At 47.1% G+C, this 22,181-nt stretch overlaps 1 protein-coding gene across 2 annotated transcripts in view; it reads left to right on the top strand.

Moving 5' to 3' along the window:
- The window catches only part of PDE4B (phosphodiesterase 4B, cAMP-specific), a 194,121-nt gene that overhangs the window by 122,092 nt on the left and 49,848 nt on the right, over nucleotides 1-22,181 (top strand). For both annotated transcript variants that reach the window (XM_010561519.1, XM_010561520.1), the window contains 4 exons: nucleotides 11,073-11,267; nucleotides 13,295-13,331; nucleotides 13,461-13,531; nucleotides 17,347-17,396. In XM_010561519.1, coding sequence (XP_010559821.1) covers nucleotides 11,073-11,267; nucleotides 13,295-13,331; nucleotides 13,461-13,531; nucleotides 17,347-17,396 — 353 coding nt within the window. The remainder of the gene's footprint in view (nucleotides 1-11,072; nucleotides 11,268-13,294; nucleotides 13,332-13,460; nucleotides 13,532-17,346; nucleotides 17,397-22,181) is intronic.

Raw genomic sequence — 22,181 nt, 5'->3', positions numbered from 1 at the left:
TGTTGTAGTCAATTGTGCTATTAATCCCACCAGTAACAACATCAAGTTGGTGTTTACCCCCATCACTCCTACAGGAAAGCTGTTCAGTGATCTGTCTGCTCTCGAGGCAAAAATTTTTCCTCTGATTTCCAGCCTCAATTAATTCCTGTCCGTTTTACACCCACTTGTTCTTGTGCCAGCATTGTCCTTTAGCTTGAAGATCTCATCTCCTCTGCTGGCCTTTGCCCCCGGTACATGTATGGAAGCAGGGCATCATCCCTCAGCGGGCGTTTCGGCAGGATGAACGAGCTGAGCCCCTCTGGCCTTACCGTCAAGACCCTGACATGTTAATGGCAATAAACCAAACGAGCAGCGAGAAGCGCAGTGATGGCTGCGGCTGTGGTTGACCAGAACGAGTAAGGAGCTCCAATTTAAAATCGTACCTGTGAGCCATTTCTCTGCATTTGCTTAGCTTCAGTGACGACAAATACCGTGATTGCCAGTGAAGTACTTATAGCAAATATTCAGTTGAAGCTGTATTAGCCACAGGGTACTGGTATCGTTCGTTATTGTGGTACCCTGGAAGAGGGTGCTGTTTCCGACCATCCGTTCCGTACATGTGCCAAACCACTTAGACAGAGTAAACATGAGACTTTCTGCCAAAGGGCCAGGTTTTTCCATCCTTAATATTTTGTCCTCAAATAGTACCAGTTGGCAGATGCTTGTGATTTGGAGGAGGCTACTTTTGCATTAAGCTTCTGCTGGACCTGAAATGATCAATAAGAGCTATAAAAAAGATTGCCCTTGAAATCATGTCAGTATACTTTGCCATTTGCTATGTACAGTGTCTTTTCCTATTGATATAAAAGATGAAGAGTACAGACATTTGAAAGATGTAAAGCAAGTAAAATTTCGCTGAAATGTGCCCAGCTGGATTAATTATTTTGGGGAGGGTCGAGTCTCTGAAGGATTTAATAATCTGAATACCATCTTAGGACATTTCATTGTCTTTTTGCTGGCAGGGAACAGATACCAATTATGGAGATAAATCCAAAAAACAGGTCAAATAATTATTTTATGAATCAAGTGAAAAGGCTCGGTGCATTTCTCAGTGCAGCACCTTTCCACACATCCACTGTTGGACTTCTGGGTGTTGTAGATGGGCTGAGGGTAGTTTCAAACATGAGTGCAGAAAACCTGTAAAACTTCTGACTCAAAGGCTGTCTGTCCTCCCAGTTCAGAATAGCCAGGTAAAATGGAAAAATTTGTGGTCTCTGTAACTTGTTAAAAATTACTGTCATTTTATTCCTGTCTCCAGTCTGTTTAACAGCAGAACAGCTATTTGATTTGTAGCTGATGCCTTTGTGCAGCCTGTTGCAGCCGGACGAAGTTACGGCAGAGCAAAGTGGCTCGTTGTGAGCTTGCTGGCCTGTTTGAAAAGGCAAAAGTGCCTTTTGGAGTCCTGCCAGGCAATCCTCTTTTTAAGGTCAGGATGAAATAAACCATGACTCTGGCCGGCAGCCTCCTGATGCTCCAGTTCCGTACAGATACGGCAACACTTTCCTATGTACTGGAAGCAGAGGTCGTTTGCTGTACGGGACCCTTGAGACTTGTGCGGCTGGCTTGCGTTTGCCATTAGTGCATGATATGCTTTGGGAAGAGTGTTAAGAGCGGGTTACACTTAATAGGTATATGAGATACTTTCAGAGGCATTAATAAAAGATGCAATATATGACTGTAATTCCCCTTTTGTTACCAGTAGTACCCTGGTGGGGAAAAGGCGAGACTGGACCCCATGTACCCACTTGCTGGGTGGAATTACCCACCCCAAGCTGGCTCTGGGGAGGGAGCGGGGCTTAGCCGTAGGCAGAAATGCTGTAAGGTGTCCTGGACCCCCACCAGAAGGCACCGGGCTCAGCTGCAGCCCTGTACTGGGGTCCCCATTCCACGAGGCAGGCCGCCACGGGCAGCCTCCTCCACGGGAGCCAACACCCCTGTCCTGCCTATTGGCAAAAAGTGTCTGCAAAATGTTACTTATGATGCTTAGATGCAGCTGTAAAAGCTGAACTGACACTGAACAGAGCATAACAGCCAGGCCAGACTGGGATAAATACTGTCCCATAACTTGATTGTAAACATCTGTGCCGCAGAACAGCACCGTTTCGCAGAGCAGGTGATGCCAAAATCCGGTGAGTGTCTGCTGAGGAGCACCGTGCTGTCCCCGTGCCACCTGTACCACTGGCCACGGGCGTGCGACTGCCTGTCCAGCACCTTTCCAGCAGGGAAAAGGTGGCAATTGTCCCTTTGGGGAGAACCGGCCGGGTCCTTCAGCAGACCAAAAGCACAGCCCACGTGCCGGAGCAGAATTGGTCCTGATGAGCTGTGAGCAGGGTGGAGGGTGCTGGGCAGAAACACCCGCAAGGCAAGGAGAAGAGCTGTGGAAGTGCTGCACAGGGAGGGTAAGACCTCGTTAATACCTCGGCTTGGGCAGCAGCAGTAGGGAAGAAAAGCAGCTGCTCTGTCGGTTGCTAGCTAGAATATTTTCAGGAGGAAAAAGCCCTTAGGAAGCGGCATTGCTGGCTGTGCTAAGAGTGATCACGCTCACACCCGTCTGCATTTACAAGCTCTGGAAGTGAAAATAGGGAGGGTGTCTGCTGTGTTTGACTGCCTTGCATTTTCCAGAGATTAATGGCAGTGAACCATAGTAAGATGATAAAATAGCCCAGGATGTACATTCAGAAAAATAACAACTGGTTTATAGAATTCAGGATTTCTTCTTTGGGGGACTTAAATAACCACATGATGTTAGCTTGTTACAGGATAACGTCAAGCTACTTATCTGTAGTAAACATGAAAAGGATTAGAATTTTGGAACCCTCCGTGCTAGAAGAAAATCCAAACTCATTTTTACCTCTCTCCTGTACTTTTCCAACCATCTCCTGGTGACCGTTCAGGCACAGTGCGAGGCTGCAGCCAGCTCGGCGCAGCGCTGCGTGCCGTCCTTAGGCATGCACGGTGGCTCCGCAGCGCGGTGGCTTTCACCAGTGCCGGTGAGTGAATGGCCATGGGGAGAAATAACAGCTCAGGGACCTGATGTGCAAGATGCTGAGAGTTTCAGGCAGTAATTGCTGCAGACACTGAACAAGCAAGTAGCACAATGGCTTCTTTGTAGCGAATAGGGCTTTAAAAAACTAAATGAGCGCTTTGTAACATCCCTTAAAACCCGACAGTGCTCGTGCTGAGCTGGTAGCTGAACTCACGTTTGCTGCCGTACAAACCATGAGCCTCGCTAGGGTACTGCTGACGAGTTATGCTGGAAAGCTGTAAGGGCTCTGGCTGCGTATATTCATTTTTATCTTTGTGCTACGCTGAAGAGGGACCAGGGTTGCAAAGGGAACGCCACCAGCTCTCGGGTCTGCCTTGGGCTCCGGGTGGTGGAATCGGGCAAACTGCAATTCAAAGCAGTTTGTAAACACAAGGCAAGTGAATTCCTGGCCCCATCCTCCGCGACAGCAGACAGGCCGCGGGTCGTGGCAGGGGGCTCTGGTTATTCTGCCTCTGTTGTACCCATTGAACAAGAGAGCTGCTAGAAGAGTGAACTTCTGTATTCAGAGATAACAAAGTCAAATAAACATACATTTTTGCTTTGTGATACACGCAGAGGCTTAATAACATGTTTAGCAGCAGATGACAGTTTACATTATAAACACTTAAGTAAGTGCTGCTGGATTTTCTGTGCCAGGCAGCTGTGATACACGGTGCTGGGGGGGGAGTGACTGCAAGGAGTTCGGTGGCTGTATTTCAGGAGGCATGTGTGTTTAGGCTCTGGAGATAAACAAGAGTTAGGAGCCACGAGGGACAAACCTGACAGAGGGATTCGGACACTTTTGAGAGGCCCCTGAGTGCAACAAGATTTTCCCCTTGGTGGGAGAAGCTCAGGAGGGGAAATAAAGGACTAATACCCACGGCGCGGAGAGTGGTCAGCCTCATGGAGCCTTGTGCCGGTGCTAGGGCATCCGCATCGGCTGTCGGTGTGCTCAGCTCCGGCATGCCCGCTGCGTGTCCGGTCCTGTTTCATTAAGTGCTGATGGTTTCAAGCACGGACTCTTCCGCGTGAAAGATTATTTAGAAAAAACAGCAAGCTGTTCTGATAATGGGAAACAGGTGCACAAAATTAGATAGCAGTGAGAAGCAGTTGTGCCTGTACAGATCTGAAGGTGTAAGAAACAGCATTTTTCATTGCTAATGGTGTTAAAAATCCAGCTGAATGTCTTGGTGAGAAACAGGGCTCTAATGATTATGAGAGGATCTTTATAATTAGCAGAGTCTGCCCAAACTTCCTGAAATACTTTATTTTGGAAACGTATTTGGTACCATAGTAAAGATGGTACTGCAGTTAGAAGATCAGGAGTAATGCCCTCAGGAATGAGTCTGGGAAGGCAAAGCAGATGGTAAGCCCTCTTGTAGAGTCAGTGCTGTCATCCTCAGGAAAAGTGTAAATTCGTAACATAAACAAAAAATACACAAGCCTGCCTGGTTTGATAGACTTAAATGTGTCTATCTTTGTGGTTTATATTGCAGATCTAGAAACAAACTGTGGGGCTGTGTAGCTCTCATGGTAACCATGTGACTTGCAATGATTATTCAAATGACACTGAATTACATCAAAATCATGGCACAATCCTATTTCTCAGGTTTTATGCCAAATCTTACCACATTCCAAGACTGCTGGTGGGCAATGCTAATCCAGGGACAATGTGTTCCCGACGCTGCCTCTTCCTTACTGCTACCCCACCAAAAAGTTTTGTGCCAAGACCCCCTCGCAGAGGTAGATCAAAGAGCTCAAAAGCCTGAATTGTTGAAGAAGTTGGAGGCAGCATCTTCTGTCGGGACACCTTGGCAGCTGCCGTGTTTTCATGCGAGGGTCATGCTGTGCTGTGAGAAGGAGCAGGGCTGGTTTAGGATTGATTTAGGACTGGTTTGACGGGAACAGGTCCTCATGCACACGACAGGGAGCTGGCCCTGTCACTGGGTGAGGGCAAGGACGGCTGGAGGGCGATGGGGAGTCCTGCAGCAGGGATCCCTTGGCGTGCAGAGGCTTGGTTGGACTTCCCCCTGTGATAAAGGACTGCAGTAGTTTTTAATGTAGAGAAATTGTAGTCATCACTGTAAAACTGCAGAATTTGGACAGATGGGGGTTGCTTTTATTCATTTTCTTTGTTTTGCAGAATGACTCATGAAACCTCATTGCATTTTACAGTTGAGCGTGATTTCTCCTGGCTTGCCATTGCGTATTTCCTCTGTTCGTTACCGTGTTACAATCGCATCTTTCCACGGGTCCAAAGCAAGTGCCCCCTGAGCTGCTTGGCAGAGCCAGCTACAGCTAACTCCTGCCACCTGCTGTCTCCTTCTTTGCTCTTCACTTTATTAGGATCCCGGTTTATTAAAAAATGCAGAGGGACAAAGGAGATGGAGGTGTGGCTGCCTCCTCGCTTGCACTGACCTCCCAGCTGAGCATTGCTCTGCAGCCACCCTGCTCCTGCCGCTGCCGACCCTGCCGCCTCCTCTCCTCCACCACCACCACCAGCTTTCCTCTCATCCCAGGGAGTAAGCGGAGAGCCTGGAGGTTGAGTTTAACCGTAGCCTGGCTCTGGAGAGAAAGCCAAGGAACAGGCCACCTTCCTTCACAGCTCTGCAGTGCTGAGAGTGGATGGAGACTCGCTGGGCTGTGGTGCTGCCCCGGCTGTTGCACCCTTTGCCTTCGCCGCGCTGGCTGTGCGCTTGCTGGGGTGGGTTTTGCTCGGTGGGTCTGCTGTTCCCTTTGGCTGGCGCTGGGATTTGTGGCTTTCTGTGTCCAACAGGTTCCCCTCTTCATCTGCTGCTGGGTTTCTGCTGGTGGTCAGTAACCCTGAGAATATGCTCGCCTCAGGGGTGCCACTCACCTGCGCTCATGAACTGCGCATTCGTGAATCCGCCGTTAAAACAGAAGGGCCTCAGGAGACTTGTTTTTGTCTGTCAGTCAAGTCTTTGATTTGCGAGTATTTTCTGGCATAGGGATTGCACCACTGATGCCTGTCAGTGGTTAACTAACGCCTGTCCCATACAGACGCTGTCGCCTTTCCTCCTACGGAGCCAGGTTTTGGCTCTGTGCAAGTGAGCTCAACTCCTTAGAAGCCCTTGGTGGCCTCCAGACACACCATCACCCCGAGACTGTCATGGCCCTTGGAAATGTTGGCTGAATAAACCTGATAACACATGCTGGAGGCAGGTGGGGAATGGTGTCATCTCGGTGCTCTGGAGCTCCTAAGGCCGTAGAGCAAAGCACGCTTTTTAGGGAGGAGATCTACGGGGGACAGGTATTTATGTAACTTATCTTGAATGATTTATAGGGACCTTAGGTACCAGGTTTGTGACCTATGTGTTTAGGTAATGCAGTTTTAAGTCTCAACAGCGCCCACTTAATCCTGAGCATGCTGGGCATCCACATGCTCGTGCAGAAGAGCCCCTGGGGTCGGCACGGGAGGTAAGGGAAAGAAGCAGCACATCATGGTGGATGACCGTGCTTTCAGCCAAAGATATTTCATCCACCATCCCTTGGTATGGACACGGGGTGAAGAGCAACTGTAGAATAACAGATCAAGCGTTTGCTGATTTTTTTACCTCTGGAGCTCGCTGCCGCTGCTTCGGAGCTCCTATGCCATCGTTGTTTCACAAATAGGGTGTCTTGACTGCAAGTGCTGCTGCTTGAAGATAAACTGCAAAGCAAATTTTAGCTTTTTTTCTCTAGGCTAGTGTAGTGGTGCTTTGTACTTTGTCATCCTTATTTTTAACTAGACAAATGCAGGTCTATTTTCCACTTAGGCAAAGACTATGGGGTGCTGCAAACCTTGGAGAGGACCCTGACAATCTGCGGCGTATTCTGAACATGATGCCACACTGATGATTAAGTTTTTCCAGCAGAGCTCATCAGTTAACTTCTAATGAAAAAATTTTGTGGAAAATGCAGCTCTGAGAGGGCAAGTTTACAATCGAATTGCAATTCTTACCAGTTTCAGAAAATGTTTGTTTGGGAGATGTTTTTTGCATCAGGACATGATTCCAGATGGACTGTTGTACAAACCAGGAGCGACTGGTGAACTTAACGTGCAGCAGAGATTTGAAAAACACAAGGTTAAGCTCTTGCTCTACGTATCTCAGGCCACATTATCCTAATGTTGGGTCATCTGGGGGAAAATAGTTTCCCGTTTTTGACTTCTTGTGAGTATTAAAAAGCCATGACAGCAGAGACTTAGACCTGGGTTTCAGCCATCCCGGTGAAGACCTTGCCCACCCAGCTGTACCGCTGGGACTGCCTGTTCACGTGCACAAAACTGGACACTCTTGGTAGAGAGATAACTACAAACTCCTGGTTAGCCTTCACTTTTGGGGGGGGAATTTTCTGTTAACTTGATGGCTGAGCACATGGTTGGCTGCGTGCTGGATCAGGCCCAAGGAAGGGGAGCCAGATGAGGGGGCCGGCGTGGCTGCAAGCTGAACTTGTGGAAAGAAATAAAAATGCCTTTCCAGCTGGATTAACTGCATGATCTGTGCTGCAGCGTCCCAGGCGCTGGCACGGGGAGCACGGGCAGCGTGCAGCCAGGAGCTGGCTGCGTGCACGCGGGGTGGCTGGAAGCAGCCACGGCACTCCGAGCTGGGCGTCCACTGTGCTGGGCTTTTCGCTAAGGCAGCCTGAACGGCTCCAGCTCATCCCAGCGTGAGCCGCAAGTCCTGTAGAAATCCGGAAAACTTGCACGGTTCAGGCAAACTGTTTCCTGGGGAGCACTGCCTTTGCCAGGGTTTAACCTCCACCTTTACCCAGGTCACAGAGCATCAGGGCTCCCTCTTACACCTCCCGCTACAAAACTGTTGACGTACTCTGAAGGTATTGAAAATCTCCAGGACTTAGGTGGGAGTTTCTGCAGGAGTGACTCAGAATAGGCCTAGGCTGGCAGAGAACTTCTTTTTTTATGTTAAAAGGGGGAAGGGGAAGGGGATTTGAGTATCTTCCACCCACCTCAAGGCATAGAAGCTGTGCTACAGTAAGCCATGCAAAACCAGATCTTTGGTGGATAGTTCCCCTCTTAGTAAACTTACTCCTTTGCTGCTGAGTGGTCTTCTTTGCAAAAGAACCCCTTATCAGCCTTGCCCCCTGCCTCCCTCCCTCCGCCTCTTACACAGTTTTTAAACCTCGTGTATTAACTTTTTCTCCCAAACCAATCGCTAATGTCTACCAGCAAGCAGCAGGTGCAGCCAGAAGAAGCTCTGCTCAGCTAAATGCTCAGATTCAGTTCATTGCTGTATTTCTATTTGCGTCAGTAAACGAAATGTTCTCGATTGAAGGTTTTGCAATAAAATATTTTGAGTAATCAGAGTTAATTTTCTGAATAGGTATGGATTAATTATCAGCTGGCTGTTTTTTGTAGATGCCATAGTTACAGAGCTGAGTTTCTTCTGTTGATTACTTTGTGGCTACAAATGTACTCAAGCTGTCTTTGGTAAAAGAGCAGATAATAAAGAGTAAAAGAAAAGAATATTAATTGAGCAATTACCAGTTTCAAGATGTACTTATGCAGTTGGGTAAGTAAATGCTACAGTGAGGCGTGGTAGATGTAGGAATCTCCTGCAATGCGTACTGTGTTATACTGGTGTCGTGCCTTTGGATTTCCAAAGAATCTAAAAAACTTTGCACTGGTGCTTCTGCATTTTTTAATTGCATTAATGAAATGCATGTTCCCATGCATTTTTTAATTCTTGAGGAACCGTATGTGGGACCAAATAGCACAAGACCAAAGTAGTTACCCTCTATCTGCAGCCACGAGGAACAGAATAACTGCCAGGAGATCTAGTCTGTTATTGCTCCACCCCAGTAAGTAGTTTCTGGAGACCTCAAAAATAGTAACTGTCTGAGCACCCACTCCCTCCCAAGCACATACACAACTGTAAATAAATATTTATGTTATAAATGTAGCTGCTTAAGCAAAGTATGCAATCCCTCACAAAGTATGCAATGTGTTATTACTGATATTTGATAAATTTTTCAGTAATTCGTTGGTTGTTGTTCATACAAAGTAGTTGGTGTATGCCAGGAAGCAGCTTGCATCAGGAGCTGCCACGTCAGGGCATGCAGCCTGTGTTTCCCCATCGCTGCTGCTTCCAGGGCAGCTCCTGCATCCCCCTCTTGCATCGCTGGATGCAGTTTGGTCTCACACCACAGCTTGGTGCTTCTCCAGGAGAGGCATTCAATTTTACTATACAGGAACCTGAAATGCTTCTGCAAAACCTAAGACTGAGGTTGTAGCTGGTGCCTGGGTTTTGAATGGTGAGAGAGTTTGTCTGTCCCCTGCTCTGCGTCCTTCCTGCCAGTACCCAGAGAACCATGGACAGGCTATGCCATAAAGTTTGGATTTTGTTCAGATTTCCTGATCAGGAGATGGAAGGCCTTAGTGCTTTGAGGTGTCTGGTCACTGTTGGAACAGGCAAGAGGCTGCCTTTGTTCTGAGCGTGCTTGGTCTTTCGTTCTCTGCAGCCTCATGTCTAAATAATGCAGGTCAAGTTCAGCGATGGCACCTTCACGTCAGTGGTTTTCTCTGAGACCTTCTCTACTTGTGATTCCTTTCTGCAGTGTTTGGTGTTTGTTTACCTCTTCTCATTTATCCCTCGGTCAACCTGTATTGGTATGTATGGACTCACAGTAGAGAAGGAGAGTAAGCCGAGATATGTTTTGCAACTGGACACAGACTCCCTTATTTTTTTCACAATTTTGTGCATTACTTTCAGGTCTACCAGAGTTCTTGCTGGCTTTTTTGCCTGGATACTTTATCTGCCTCCTCGTGCAGTAATGACAAGCACTCTGCATGCTCTGCAGAGTGGAGGGAGAGACAGGGTCTTCCCTGCCACCATGCTCAGGTCTCCTTTTGACTTAATATGATGAGTGGGGGCAAGCAGCAACAGGGAGGGATGGAGAAATGTATGGCAGGGATCGCAGCTCTATGTTGTGGCAGCAGTCTGAGTGCGTGCCCAGCTGGGTGGTGCGGTTGAGGGCGGTCATCAGGCACAATAAATTGGGAGACCATTGGGAACGGGGAGAGGCACGTGCCCTGGTAGGAGCGAGGACTCAACTCCCACTGCAAGTGAGATGAAGCCTCAGACTTCCAAAAGCAAGAAAATTCATACTGAACACAGCCGTACTTCACTTGGCTTAGCTGGAACATGGTCACACATATGGTATTTATATCAGATCCAAATGCCCAAGCAAAGGAAGCCAACCTGCTTATTTTCAGGGTTTACGAGGGGTGTCACTTGCTAAAGTGTCCAGGGTGACTTCAGCTACAAGTTGCAGCAGCCAAGTTATGAAACCGTAAGAAAGTGAGTGTATAATGGAAACAGTGACAGAAGGTTTGGGGCTTTTTAAATTTTTTTTTAAACAGTCCTCCATTTTGCAGCCCAGCTGTTTAAAATGCACTGAACTAATACCTCGCGTGGCTAAGACGTGAACTATGGCTGAAAAGAGACTCGGGCATCCAGCTTGCACAACTGCCAAGTCCTCACCAATCTCACAGGATTTCAAAAGTTGGCTTCCAGAGCAGATGGGGACAGGGCTTGGCTGGAGGATGGTGGCATGTCATAACTTCTTCAGTCCCTGTTATGCCTGTAAGGCTCGGAGTGAGGTCTGGCAAATCGAGCCCCCTGACTTGTGCAAACACTGCATCCACGGGGGCGGCGTGGGGAGAGCTGCAGAGCTTGGTGATGGTGTTTAGCTGCTGCCTGTTCATGCTGAGAGCGACAGGAGCTGTGCTGAGCTTAGAGAAATTCAGGCTGAAGGAAGACTGAGCAGATGTAGTCAGGAAAGAAGCCTCAGGGGTAAATGTTTTATCATAATGCAGAGTCCTGCTTGCATACAATAGAAATATGCCAGCGAGAGGCTCCAGTAAATGTAGCCCTGTGTCTCCTGTACTGAGCAAATGACACGGTGTGGGCAACGCAAACGTGACACATGCACTGAAAAACATCTTTTGGCAGATGCGCGTGACACACAGTATGTGTTTTGTTCACAGCTTCGATGTGGAAAATGGCCCATCACCAGGTCGCAGCCCGCTGGACCCGCAGGCCAGCTCCTCGTCAGGACTCGTATTGCACACAACGTTCCCGGGCCACAGCCAGCGCAGGGAGTCGTTCCTGTACAGATCCGACAGCGACTATGACTTATCACCAAAGACTATGTCCAGGAACTCTTCTCTCCCAAGTGAACAGTAAGCATAAATTGAGCCCACATCATATTTTACAGTAACTAAGAGATTTACATGGCCTCCTCTAATCCTCAGAGCTCTGTTAAGAGGAGCCTAGGGGTGGTACTCACATTTCATAGCCTGAGTGCCCAGGATGGGTGCTTTTATGGTCTGCCAAAGCATGACTTCCCTCTCCCCATCCCATCCTTAAAATATTCCCCTTTTCTCCATAATTTAGCAGAAGTGCTTTCAAATCTGTACCCTGAAATAACAGAGAATTTTTGCATTTTACATTTCTTGGTATTAGTTCCTCACGTGGGAGTTTGTGTTTGGGGCGTGAAGCACTTGCAGCTAACTGCAGGGTAAAGCCTGGGCTGTGCTCAGGGCAGAGACTGTGCAAGCTGCCCATGTCTCCAACTGGACCTGGAGGCAGGAGAACCCTGTCGCTCCAGCGCTTGGCTTGCTTGCACTCTCTTTTCTCTGTTGCACTCTCACCGTGTGTTCTCAGAGCCTGGTTAACATCATCTCTGCTTTTTCTTAAGTAGGTAACGCTCCATTGGCCTGGACAATAGAAACGTGACTGTACTTACATTTACAGTATTACTCTTCTCCATCCTGTTTTCTGTCATGGGTTGTTCGCTAGAACTGAGCGGAAAATGCAGCAAAAAGCCGAGACAGATGGTTGAGCTTGAGAGGATCAATACAACACAGAGTGTGGAGCTTAAATGAGTGTCCTGGATTTGCAGCCCTTTATTTTAAAAGGCACAGTTTAAAGTTTTAAAGTGACCATTAAGCTGTTAAAAAGTGCTCATAAAAAAAAAGTTTAACTGTTATGAAAGCCGTGCAAGTTTCGTCATGAAATAGAAATCTAAATATTAGCGAGATCCAAGAGGAGAATTCTCCTGAAAGAGAACATCCCTCCTTGTTAGTTAACATTTAGTAAATATTTCCCAGAGACAGAGTAACCACTTCAAATTATGCAAATACCATGTTTGGTGTAAATGTTGGATTTTAACAATTGCCCCGTGTTCCCAGCAGTGTGCTGGAGGAGACAGCTGTGCTGGGGCGGAGAAAGCCCCGTCCAGCTGTGCCCACCACCGTCATTTCCCCCAACTTCATAGCTGCCTGCAGTTAGAAGTGTCCATTTACCGCAGGCACCAGGGCTCCTGCGGTACTCGGGGGAGCCGGCATCTCCACGCTGACCTGTTTTTGACATCAGCGTTGAGACAACTTTCATTAAAATGTAGACTTAGCAGCACTGATACCTGAGTCTGGACAAGTTGGACATGCTCTGTGGCAGCACAGTCAGGGAGAATACCCCTTTGAAGGGGTCCAACACTGGCGGACACCTTTCCAGAGGTGCCCGAGGCAGCCTGCAGCCATGCCTGCTCTCTCCTGCCTGCAGCCATGCCTGCTCGCCTGCCCTCGCTCCGTGCAGCAGCCACACTGGATTGCCTTGCTTTCCAGCTGCTGTCAGGTCTGTGCTGCACAGCAATAGCTCTACCCTGCCATGCCTCAGTTAGGTAAATCATACTGGATTTTTCATGTATGCACAAGTGCTATACATAATATCGCCAAAAAAAAAAAAAAAAATCCCTCTTATTGACGGTGACGATGTATTTTTCTCAGAACTTCTGCTCAAATCTTCCGTGATGAAAAACGCCCGGATAAAACCCAGGGTCTGAATAACATTAAAGACTGTGACAGAGATAACAAAAGCCAGGAAATTCAAAGCTGACCTTTCCCTGGACCGTTATGGGGTTTTTTTCCACCACGGTGCAAGCATGCTGCCTTAACTTTTGAATTTCCTGGCTTTTATTGCCTGGTGTTGCCAGTCTGAACAGTTGCTCCAGCCGGGTTGTTTTGGATATACACTGTGAGACCTTTCCATTAGGAACAAGATTTTATGTAGTGTTAAATAAACGCTGCATGGGTTAATGTTGGGTTTTTTATTTTTTGTTGCGGACGCTGCCTGGGGGGAACCTCCCTCGGTAAAAGTGAATGACGCCCTGTTTGAGGTAAATTTACACGTTTTCTCCGTTTCTCCTCAGGCACGGGGACGACCTGATTGTCACACCTTTCGCCCAGGTGAGTTGGCAGCCCGCTGGCCTCTCCAATTAAAAAAAAAGAAAACACCACCACAAACCAAAAAAAAAAAAAAAACCCCGAAAACCCCAGGTGGAGAAGATAACGTCTCCGGTTTTGCCTCCCTCACAGGTGCTGGCGAGCCTACGAAGCGTGAGGAACAACTTCACGCTCCTTACCAATTTGCACGGCACCTCCAACAAGTAAGCCCCTCGGTTTTTCCTTCCTTTACGGCTCGTACGCAGCAGGGACCGGCGGCGGGGGGGGGAGTCCGAGCAGGGGCGGCGGAGGCCGGGACTCCCCCGCCCCGGTCCCCCCACTACCGCCGCCATGCCTGCGGGCCCACTCCGCCGTTTGGGCGGGACGCCAGGGGGCGCCAGAGCGCAGCCCGCCGCCCGGGCTGCACCGTCGTTTCTCCCTCAGGGTTTTATGGCCACCGACCCGGCGAACCCCCCCCCCGTTTCCCCCTTTCCTCACAGGGGTCTTGTGTCCCCTTATCCCCGAGAGAGGCCGGGATGGCGGCCCTCACTGGTCAGTGATGGCGGCTGGCCGGAGAGAGTGGAAAAGCACGGTGTGCCTGAGGAGGGAGCGATGTATTTCTGCTTGGGAAAGGGGGTGCGACACGTTTCTGGGCACGTTGCGCGCATGTGGTGTGGTATCATCCTCACTTTGCCACCTTGGCTGTGCCAGGCGTTCGTTAAGTGCCCAGCTCAGAGCGGAGGCGTCGTCGGTGTTCGTTCGAGCTGTAGTCCTGCCGTGCATTTCCACCATTGTTTCACAAGAGAGGCGGTCACGGCCAAAGGGTAGACACCGAGGAAGGAAAAACCCCAAGCACGAGGCTGTGGGGACGGTAAGGATTTCCCTGGCAGGGCATCCTGCAGCTCAGCTCCATGAGGGCTGCCCAGAGAACTGGCCTGTGCTGCGGGCAAGCCAGGGATCCTACGTCGCTTCGTTTGACGCTGTAATTGCACCGAATGGTGAAGGTGATGCGCTGAGCTTAAGAGGAGGATGTTGTTTTTTATACCTGCTGAACAGGAGAAACCAAACAAACTCCTTTTTATGTCTTTGTCCAGAACCACCGTTTCCCCTTAGCTATTTATAATGAGCCAGTCGTCATCATTTTCTGGCCTGTTTTGCCCCAAGAGAGCTGTTTTGCATGAAACCAGCATCATTCGTTCCTGGTGACGTCGGTTACGCACCCACCCATCCCACCCTGGGACTGGCAGGCGCTGCTTGCTCGACATGTCCCGCTGGCACCTGGAGCGAAGGATGAGGTGCAAAAGTGCACTCCAGTGGGACGCCAAGGGCTTGCTTCACTGCTGCACGCGTGAGTGGCATCACCAGGGTGCCCACCGTGGACTCTTCTTTCTGCCTTCCAGTGCAATCTTGTATTTTACATAAAGCCCAGCTTTTTATCCAGGCGTGAGGTTTTCCTCCCGTTGATTTCTGTTTGCAAATTCTGATGGGAAGGAACCGCCGCGTTCCAAGATGGAGGTTAATAGAAAAACAGATGGCTGAAATAGATTCCTTTTTTTAAGCTTTGCTTTTTTGAACAGCTCAAGCATTTCAGCGGTTCCTAATGAGGAATCTGCAATTGGATGGGGCCGGAAGGAAGCAAGGGCGTAACCTGTAGGACACACAGGCATCTTGCAGTGTCCTTTTGAAAACATTCCCAGATTTGATTGAGGTATAAAGTCATTTGCCCAGCCAAAGTAAAAGTCGTTAAATGTTTAAACCATTATATACCAAACATCCAAGTCCGTGGCGGAATGTGCTTCCAGGCACTGCAGAGCTTCCCGCACAGTTTCCAAACAGCTCTGCTGGGTTACAGCCGTGCTGCCAGCTCATGATTTTATCATATGTCTCATGATATGTGGTATTTTACTTCAACTTCTGCTCTGGGGATCATGAGAACCTTAGCTTTTCTTTAGTGCCTCCTCTCCCCTCTTTTTTCCTCCTCCACCCCTCCTGGCCCAAGAAAGAAAAAGAGGATGCTGTCCCACATATTTACAGAAATGCTGGAAAATATGAATGCTAAGGGCTGGAGGAAAAAAAAACAACTAGAAGTCATACTTTTCGGACTTTAACGTCAGGGTTTTTAAGGCAGTTTCCTGATTGGAAATGAGGAGAGTATGATTAATGGTTTCAGAGTGCCTGAGTTTGGCAGACGCAGCCCAGGACACGGTCAGAAAGCATCCGGCGCCTACTCCTCTTAATACCCGCCGGCAAGAGAGAAGGAGCGGGAAGCAGGAGCCATGTACCCTTGAACGTGGTGGTGTCTAAGAAGGGACTAAGAAGTGCTGCCGAAACCCAGATCTCTGGGTCTCTGTTGCCTGTGCCCTGGCTGCCACAGAAACCAGGATGGGCACAGCCAGGACGTAATTTGAGGATGCCAAGAGCGGTGCCATTCCCTTTTCAGGCTCTGCAGCGGGGAATACCCTACTGAATACTGGTTCATCCCTCCCCACCCCCCTGAAGGCATGTCTGTGCAACTCAGCGCGGGGTTTGGAGATACCTGGAGCACATCTCCCCAGATACTGGAAGCGCTGCAGCCACGGCGTGGTGTCCCTGTTGGGGAGTTTCTGTTTTTTAGAGATTTCAAGATTTGGCTTTTCAAAGGCTCAGCAGAGGCAGGTCAGGGCAGATTTTCAGAGAAGTTGGCATCCAAAATGTGTGCCCTGTGCTGAACCCTTCGAAGAATCTGGGTCCCGCAGCTCCCTCCAGAAAAGCCGAGCCTTTGAAATCCCAGCCGGCAAGCGGGTGCTGTGCCCAGGGGAGCCTGCTGCTGAGGAGCAGGCTTTGGAGCCCCGCTGGCCCACGTGCTGCCGGCAGGTTGGGAGGCTGGGGCCGAGGGTTCGAAGTTGGACTGTAGCTGCGTTACTCTAACGCAGATCTTACCTGGTTAGCAAGGCCTTCCTGGAGCACTTCTGAAGAACCCCCTGGAGCTACAATTGCAGCAGAATTGAGCCGCTCACTTGCTTTGATTTTAGCTTCAAAGGAGAGCTGGCAAATAATGGATGTTTCAGTTCAGTGGCTGACTCAAAAAATTGGGGTTAGGAGGTTGGCTAAGAGAGAGTGTGGGGAAATCTGGCTTCAGTTAAAATGTATCAGAAACTTCTTAGGGAAGCAAAAGCCCAAAGTTTCGTTTTTGGTCAGCCTGAAATACTGCATTCAATCCAAAATGAAGTATCTCGGGTTTGGTGTCAACTCTCTTTTTTAACTTCTTTAAAAAAGAAGTCTCTTTTTCCCCAAGTAAATTATGGTTTCAACTTGAAAAGTTAACAGTTTTATTTGGCAAATCTCACAATAAAGTATTTTGACATTTGGAGAAATACTGCACCCTTTTTCCAGTCAGGCCCTGTTTGCCTGACTTGAACCAATTTTTCAAATAGCTTTTGGTCCTTCCAAAATCCAGACTTTTCTGATGAAATTGTTGCTCCTAGTCAAAAAAAGTCCTTCAGCTGTTTCAGAGCTTACACTAGTGACTGCAGCATCTTCTTACTTGCTTCCAGGTGCAATTCAAACTGTTAACTGTAGGGTTTAAAGCTGTACATTTCTCACCTTACCTATGGCATTGCCTTGCAGCCTGTGTGCTGGTGTAGTGTTTGACATTACATCAGGGTCCAGTTCAGACCTTGTAGGGAAAAGCTTTTCAGGAAAAGGCCTAGATTCTGGGGGACCCACTGATCCCTTCAAGCACAGAGACCGGCCCTTGCTGACTTCCAGGCATACTTTGAGCAGAAAGTTGCAAAGGCAGTATGGGATGAGGGCACATCTTTCCTGGTATAGCTTCTTTCCAGCATGTGTGTGTGCCTAGCCAGGGGACGTACATCTCTGGGTTTTCGTAACGGATATATTGATACTGCTCATTAACCGCCAGATCATTTTAAAGTGTTTTGGGCTTCTTTGTGAGTATGAAAAAGGATTTTTAACTGTGGGAGGTGGTAGTTTGAACTGCCAACAGGGTTTGAAAGGATAAAATAATACCTATTTATAGAGTATTCTTTATCCCTCTTAGGAGATCTCCAGCAACGAGTCAGCCACCTGTCTCCAGAGTTAACCTGCAAGGTATGTGTGTGACTTTGATAATCACCTGCAAGGTCCAATGCAGACGATGCTCGTTGCACATCATTTTACTAACAGCTGCTTCTCTGCCCCCTCCCCCGGTGCAGTTCTGGGCTCGTAGAGCTTCTTCTGAGTTACTCGTGCAAAACCAGTACAAGAGAACCATGAGGCTCAAATATTGTTATTTTAATAGTTTGGGTTTTGCGTTTACCCTTGTATGTTAGCATAAAAGATGAACATGATTTTGGTTTGATAGTCATGGCCACAGTGACTGCTATTCTTCTGAGTCCCTGTGCTGCACAGGCCTGGACAAGCCCCAGCCTACAAGCCTTGAACAGGCTCAGACACAGCTGGGTTTTTTTTATCCTGTTTATTTCAGTTTGTTTCCATGTGATCTGTGTAAAAATTGCAATCTCAAAAACCTTTCTCAGGTGAAACTTCCTCTGCTTTTATTAGGCTGCCCTGGAACGGCATTTTTTTGTTTCATTGTTTGCTTGCAGTCTTTTGAAATCTACATTTAACAGTCAAACAAGAGCAGAAGTCAGTGAGTGTGGCTAATCGCATCTTCTTTCCTGTCTGCTCCCCCCCCTGCACACAGTGTCCCTCAGTCGCCTTGTCCTTACCCTTGTGTCGGGTCAGAGACCACAGCAAACACAAGTAGGTTTGACTACGATCATGGAGAAGAATAACACCGAGCAAAGCCTCCGGACGGAGGGCACCGGGCAGCACACTGCGTACAGCTTGCGCTAGAGCCTGGGCGAGCAAGGGACCCCCGAGGGGGCTCAGCGTCTGCCTGGGGTACCGAAACAAGGTGGGGTAGGCAGCAGTGTGAGCCCAGTGAGCGGAGGCAGGGAGCAGTCGTGGTGGGAGCAGGGGGCTGCTCAGGTAGGGTGAAGCACTGGGGATGGGAAGCAGAGGCAGCCTGCTGTTTATTTATGACAAATTTCTTTATTTTTACACCTGGGTTTAGCCATGCAGTGCTGAGGCCTTGTAGGACCCCTTTCAAGAACAGAGCTGGCCCTACTTGCACTAATTTAAAGGTTACTCCCACAAAGAAGTAGATAAGATTTGGAGGAGTGCCATTTGTAAGGTTTAATCTCAGCCTTTCCAATAATTATGTGCTTAGAGGGACTAATAAAGCTTAATTTTTACAGTGTGTGAAGCCTGGATAACTAACTATCATTTCCTTTCATGCTGTGTATTATTTACTGTCCGGGGACACGTATAGACCTGGAGACTTCCAGATTAGGTTCTTCAAAACTTGTTAATGGAATGTGGAAACCTCTGATGCAGAAACAAAACTGGACAACATGATCTTGAACTCTTCTTTCACTCCCTCTCTGGGAACAGCGTCGAGTCAGAGCTAGCAGGAATGCAGCTCGTCACCTTATTTAAAAATCTGTTCTAGCAAGACTTTGATTTTGTGGCCTGTGTGGAAAAAATAATGGAAAATTTCGTAAGCTTTCCATAGATCTGTTTATATAAGTTAGAGAATCTAATAATGAGGAGAGAGTTCCCTTCCAGGAATTTTTAGGTTAATTTTCTTAACACTTGCTGTGGAAACAATTCCTTTCAAACTTTTAACACTTTGTGGATATTTTTCTACAGTATTTCCAACATGAGCCATAGGAAACTTGTTACTTTTTAGCTAACCCAAGCTTCTAATGCTGGGAATACATGAAAATTTCAGCTTCCTTTTTGACTGAAGGGTCTGACGCACATAATTCTAGAGCAAGATTTGTGTTACCTTGCAAAGCTCAAAAAGAGAAAGCAACTGAGAAGAATCCAGCTTTTAGCATTTTTAACCTTGTGATCCTGACTCATGTTTTTTAATGCTTCAGTCCTAGTAATTATGTGTGGATAGGTGAATATATCTAAAATAAATTATATTAACATCTGCCCTGAGATGTAAAAAAAGAAAATGTCCAGATGTGGAAATGAGCCATGCTGGATGCATTTTCAGTATGCAGATTTTTATTTGGTAACAAAAGGACTGTGGAAGAAAACTGCAGCTCACAGCTTGTGGAATTTTTCAAAAGTAGAAGAGTACAGGCTGGATTCATGGCACCTCAAGTAAATGAGTTCTTAACCATGAATCTAAACTGACTTTAGGTGAAGTCTTCAAATGAAACAAAAAATGTGACTTATATCATGAGAACTTAAGTAAATTGTGATAGATTGTAGGTAAGAATAAGAAATATTTTTGAGATTGATAGGAAATTGTGTTATTTCCTACAGGAAAGAAACCACTATTGACATTATTAGTGAAAAAGCCTGGGGTTCTTAGTTAAATGCAGTTTCAGATTATTTTTGTTGATTAATTTTACCAACTCTCACAGGATCTAGTCTCTAGGCTGAAGCAATCTCTTCCTGGCCAGCCTAAGACATTGCATCTGCCGTACTGTCACACCCCTGTGCTGAGGGCGTCAGGAGTGAGATTGCTGAGAAGGGACAGCAGCTCTGACACAGTGAAGGAAGACTCTGAAAAACAGCCTGATAGAGCTGTCACACTCACAAATTGTCAGGTAGTTCACAAGGCTTAGAGTCGTAGCCGAGAGAGGGGATGCGCTCTTCTCAAGTGGGGCCAGCACCCAGACACCTGCCTACTTGCTTCTGTGAGAGGCTGTGTACCCTCAGCTCACATTCTCCCTGCGCTCACGTGAAAACAGAGGTGTAGTGCGGAATGCCAGTGTTACCCTATCCTGCAGTTAATTTATTTTCTTATTTTGTGCTATTCTAGCATGTAAACCAGGACCAGTCTGAATTTCTGACCTTATTTGCTTGTTGAATTTGGTGTCCCCACTTTGCTGCCCAGAGTGCATTCCAGGTTTCTGTAGAGCCTCTCTTGTTTCCCATGGAGGCTGTAGTCATTCTGTACAGCAGTTCCCTTGATCAATTTGGTGATTGTCTTCCTTTACCTCTTTACAGCCTTTGTTACATATTGTAACTCATTTCAGTATAGCAGAAAACAATGACGGCTGTTTACTTTCTAAGGAAGTTTCCATTTAAATGCAGCAAGAACAAAGATTTTTAGGGGATTTTTTTTTTTTAGTGTTTGCAGCTTTTTTTCCCTAGATGGCTTCTGATTTGGAAGTTATGAAAGGAAGGAGAGATTTTCCTACCAGAACACTTCCAGTTATGTGCCAATGGCTCCTGTGTCTGAAAGGACACAGAGTGTTTTTCCTGAAAGTTTTGGAGAAGGAAACAGTAATGTTTTGATTGGGACTAGGCTGCGTTACATCCCTCTAGGTAAAAAAATGTGTTTTGAAATGAAATGTGTTTATATTCTCTAGATTGGTTAGTTGGCAAAGCTCGGAATTTTATTTTAGCTCTCCCGTGTCACACATTGATTCATAGATTTACCACAATCAATTGACATCAGTATGAGCACCTCGTATATGTCTCCTTTTATTTGTCATTAGTGGAGTGATTTATATCCTGTTATGAAAAGTACAGAACTCAGGGTTTAAAGCAAACTAGCATACATTAATAAAATTACCCTGGAGGGAGACAAATTACATTCAGCATTTGCACGGGAAGTAATACATGCCAGCTGTTTACTCCAGCTAGAATATTGCAGGATTTGTCAGTTGTTTCAAACGGAGAGGAGCCAAATCTGTTGCTAGTGCACTCCCAAGGAGTTGCATCACTGAGGACCCAGGCCCATAGCAAAATGAATGAGCTGTGTCGAAATTAGGAAATTCTTTTTCTTTTTTGCTTTCATTTTCTTGAAAGTATGAAAAATTCTGGCCAGAGTGCTTTCAAAGCCAATCCCAATGTCATTGTAAATTTCAGAGCTTTCTTAACCTTATAACCACAGCCATAAAAGGAAGAGGAATATGTATTGAACATCCTGTGTTCTGTCCTTGGTATCAGCTTAAGTAAATCTGGCAGATTTTTCCTGTTATTTTGTTATAACTGCAGATCACAGGAACGAACAAAATTGCTTTTATGAATTAACTGAGAAACCATAACATGGAAATATGAAGCCATAGCAAAAAATACATAAATCCTTAATTAGCTCATGTACTCCACAGCTGGGAAGGATAATGGGAATACTTCAGGCCATGAGGTTCCTAAGTGATATATAGCATTACAGAGCACAATTGCACAGGGCCAGGATTATTGAACCGGTGCTACCCAACTACCTTCTCTGGAGTTACAGAAACCATCATATAAACACATTGTCACAAACACATTGTCACACAAGTGTCTGTGATGTTTCTTTCTCCTGTTCGCCTTTTTTTTTTTTTTTTTTTTTTTAAATGCGGCCTCTGCCACCGTTACTTTCATTGACCTTTGTGCTACCTTGGGCTCAGTGAAGCCTTCTCTTCCATCAGCACCTTCTCTTCTCAATTCAGCTCTCCCTTCCCCTGGCATCAGTGAAAGGTCTTTAGTTCCTACCCAATTGATTCAACTAGTAAAATCTTTAACCAGCAACGAGTCTGGTGGTTCCTGCTTAGTTTTGTTCCTTCCTCCATATTTATTTAATCCACTGGCCCTAATTCCCCCAGGATTAAATCATCATTCACTGGCTGCCACATTCAGTCTAAGCTTCTCTCATTCTTCCACCCATTTTGGTACAATCTTTTCTCCATCTGTTTTGTTTCCTCTGTATTTTTCCCAGGACTTTTTCATATTTTACCACATTCTTTCTCTCAGCTCAGCACAGGATCGGTGCTGTTTGCTTAGGTTCCTCATATCAAGGCTTCTCCCTCACTGCTTGACAGTGCTTGTGTACCTGGTCGTCACGTTTGTCTGGACTCGCATGGGCTCTTCATGCCATCA

Source organism: Haliaeetus leucocephalus, unplaced genomic scaffold, assembly GCF_000737465.1.
Source record: "Haliaeetus leucocephalus isolate CR32 unplaced genomic scaffold, Haliaeetus_leucocephalus-4.0 Scaffold147, whole genome shotgun sequence".
NCBI lineage: Eukaryota > Metazoa > Chordata > Aves > Accipitriformes > Accipitridae > Haliaeetus > Haliaeetus leucocephalus.
This window is presented reverse-complemented; position numbering and strand designations above follow the sequence as displayed.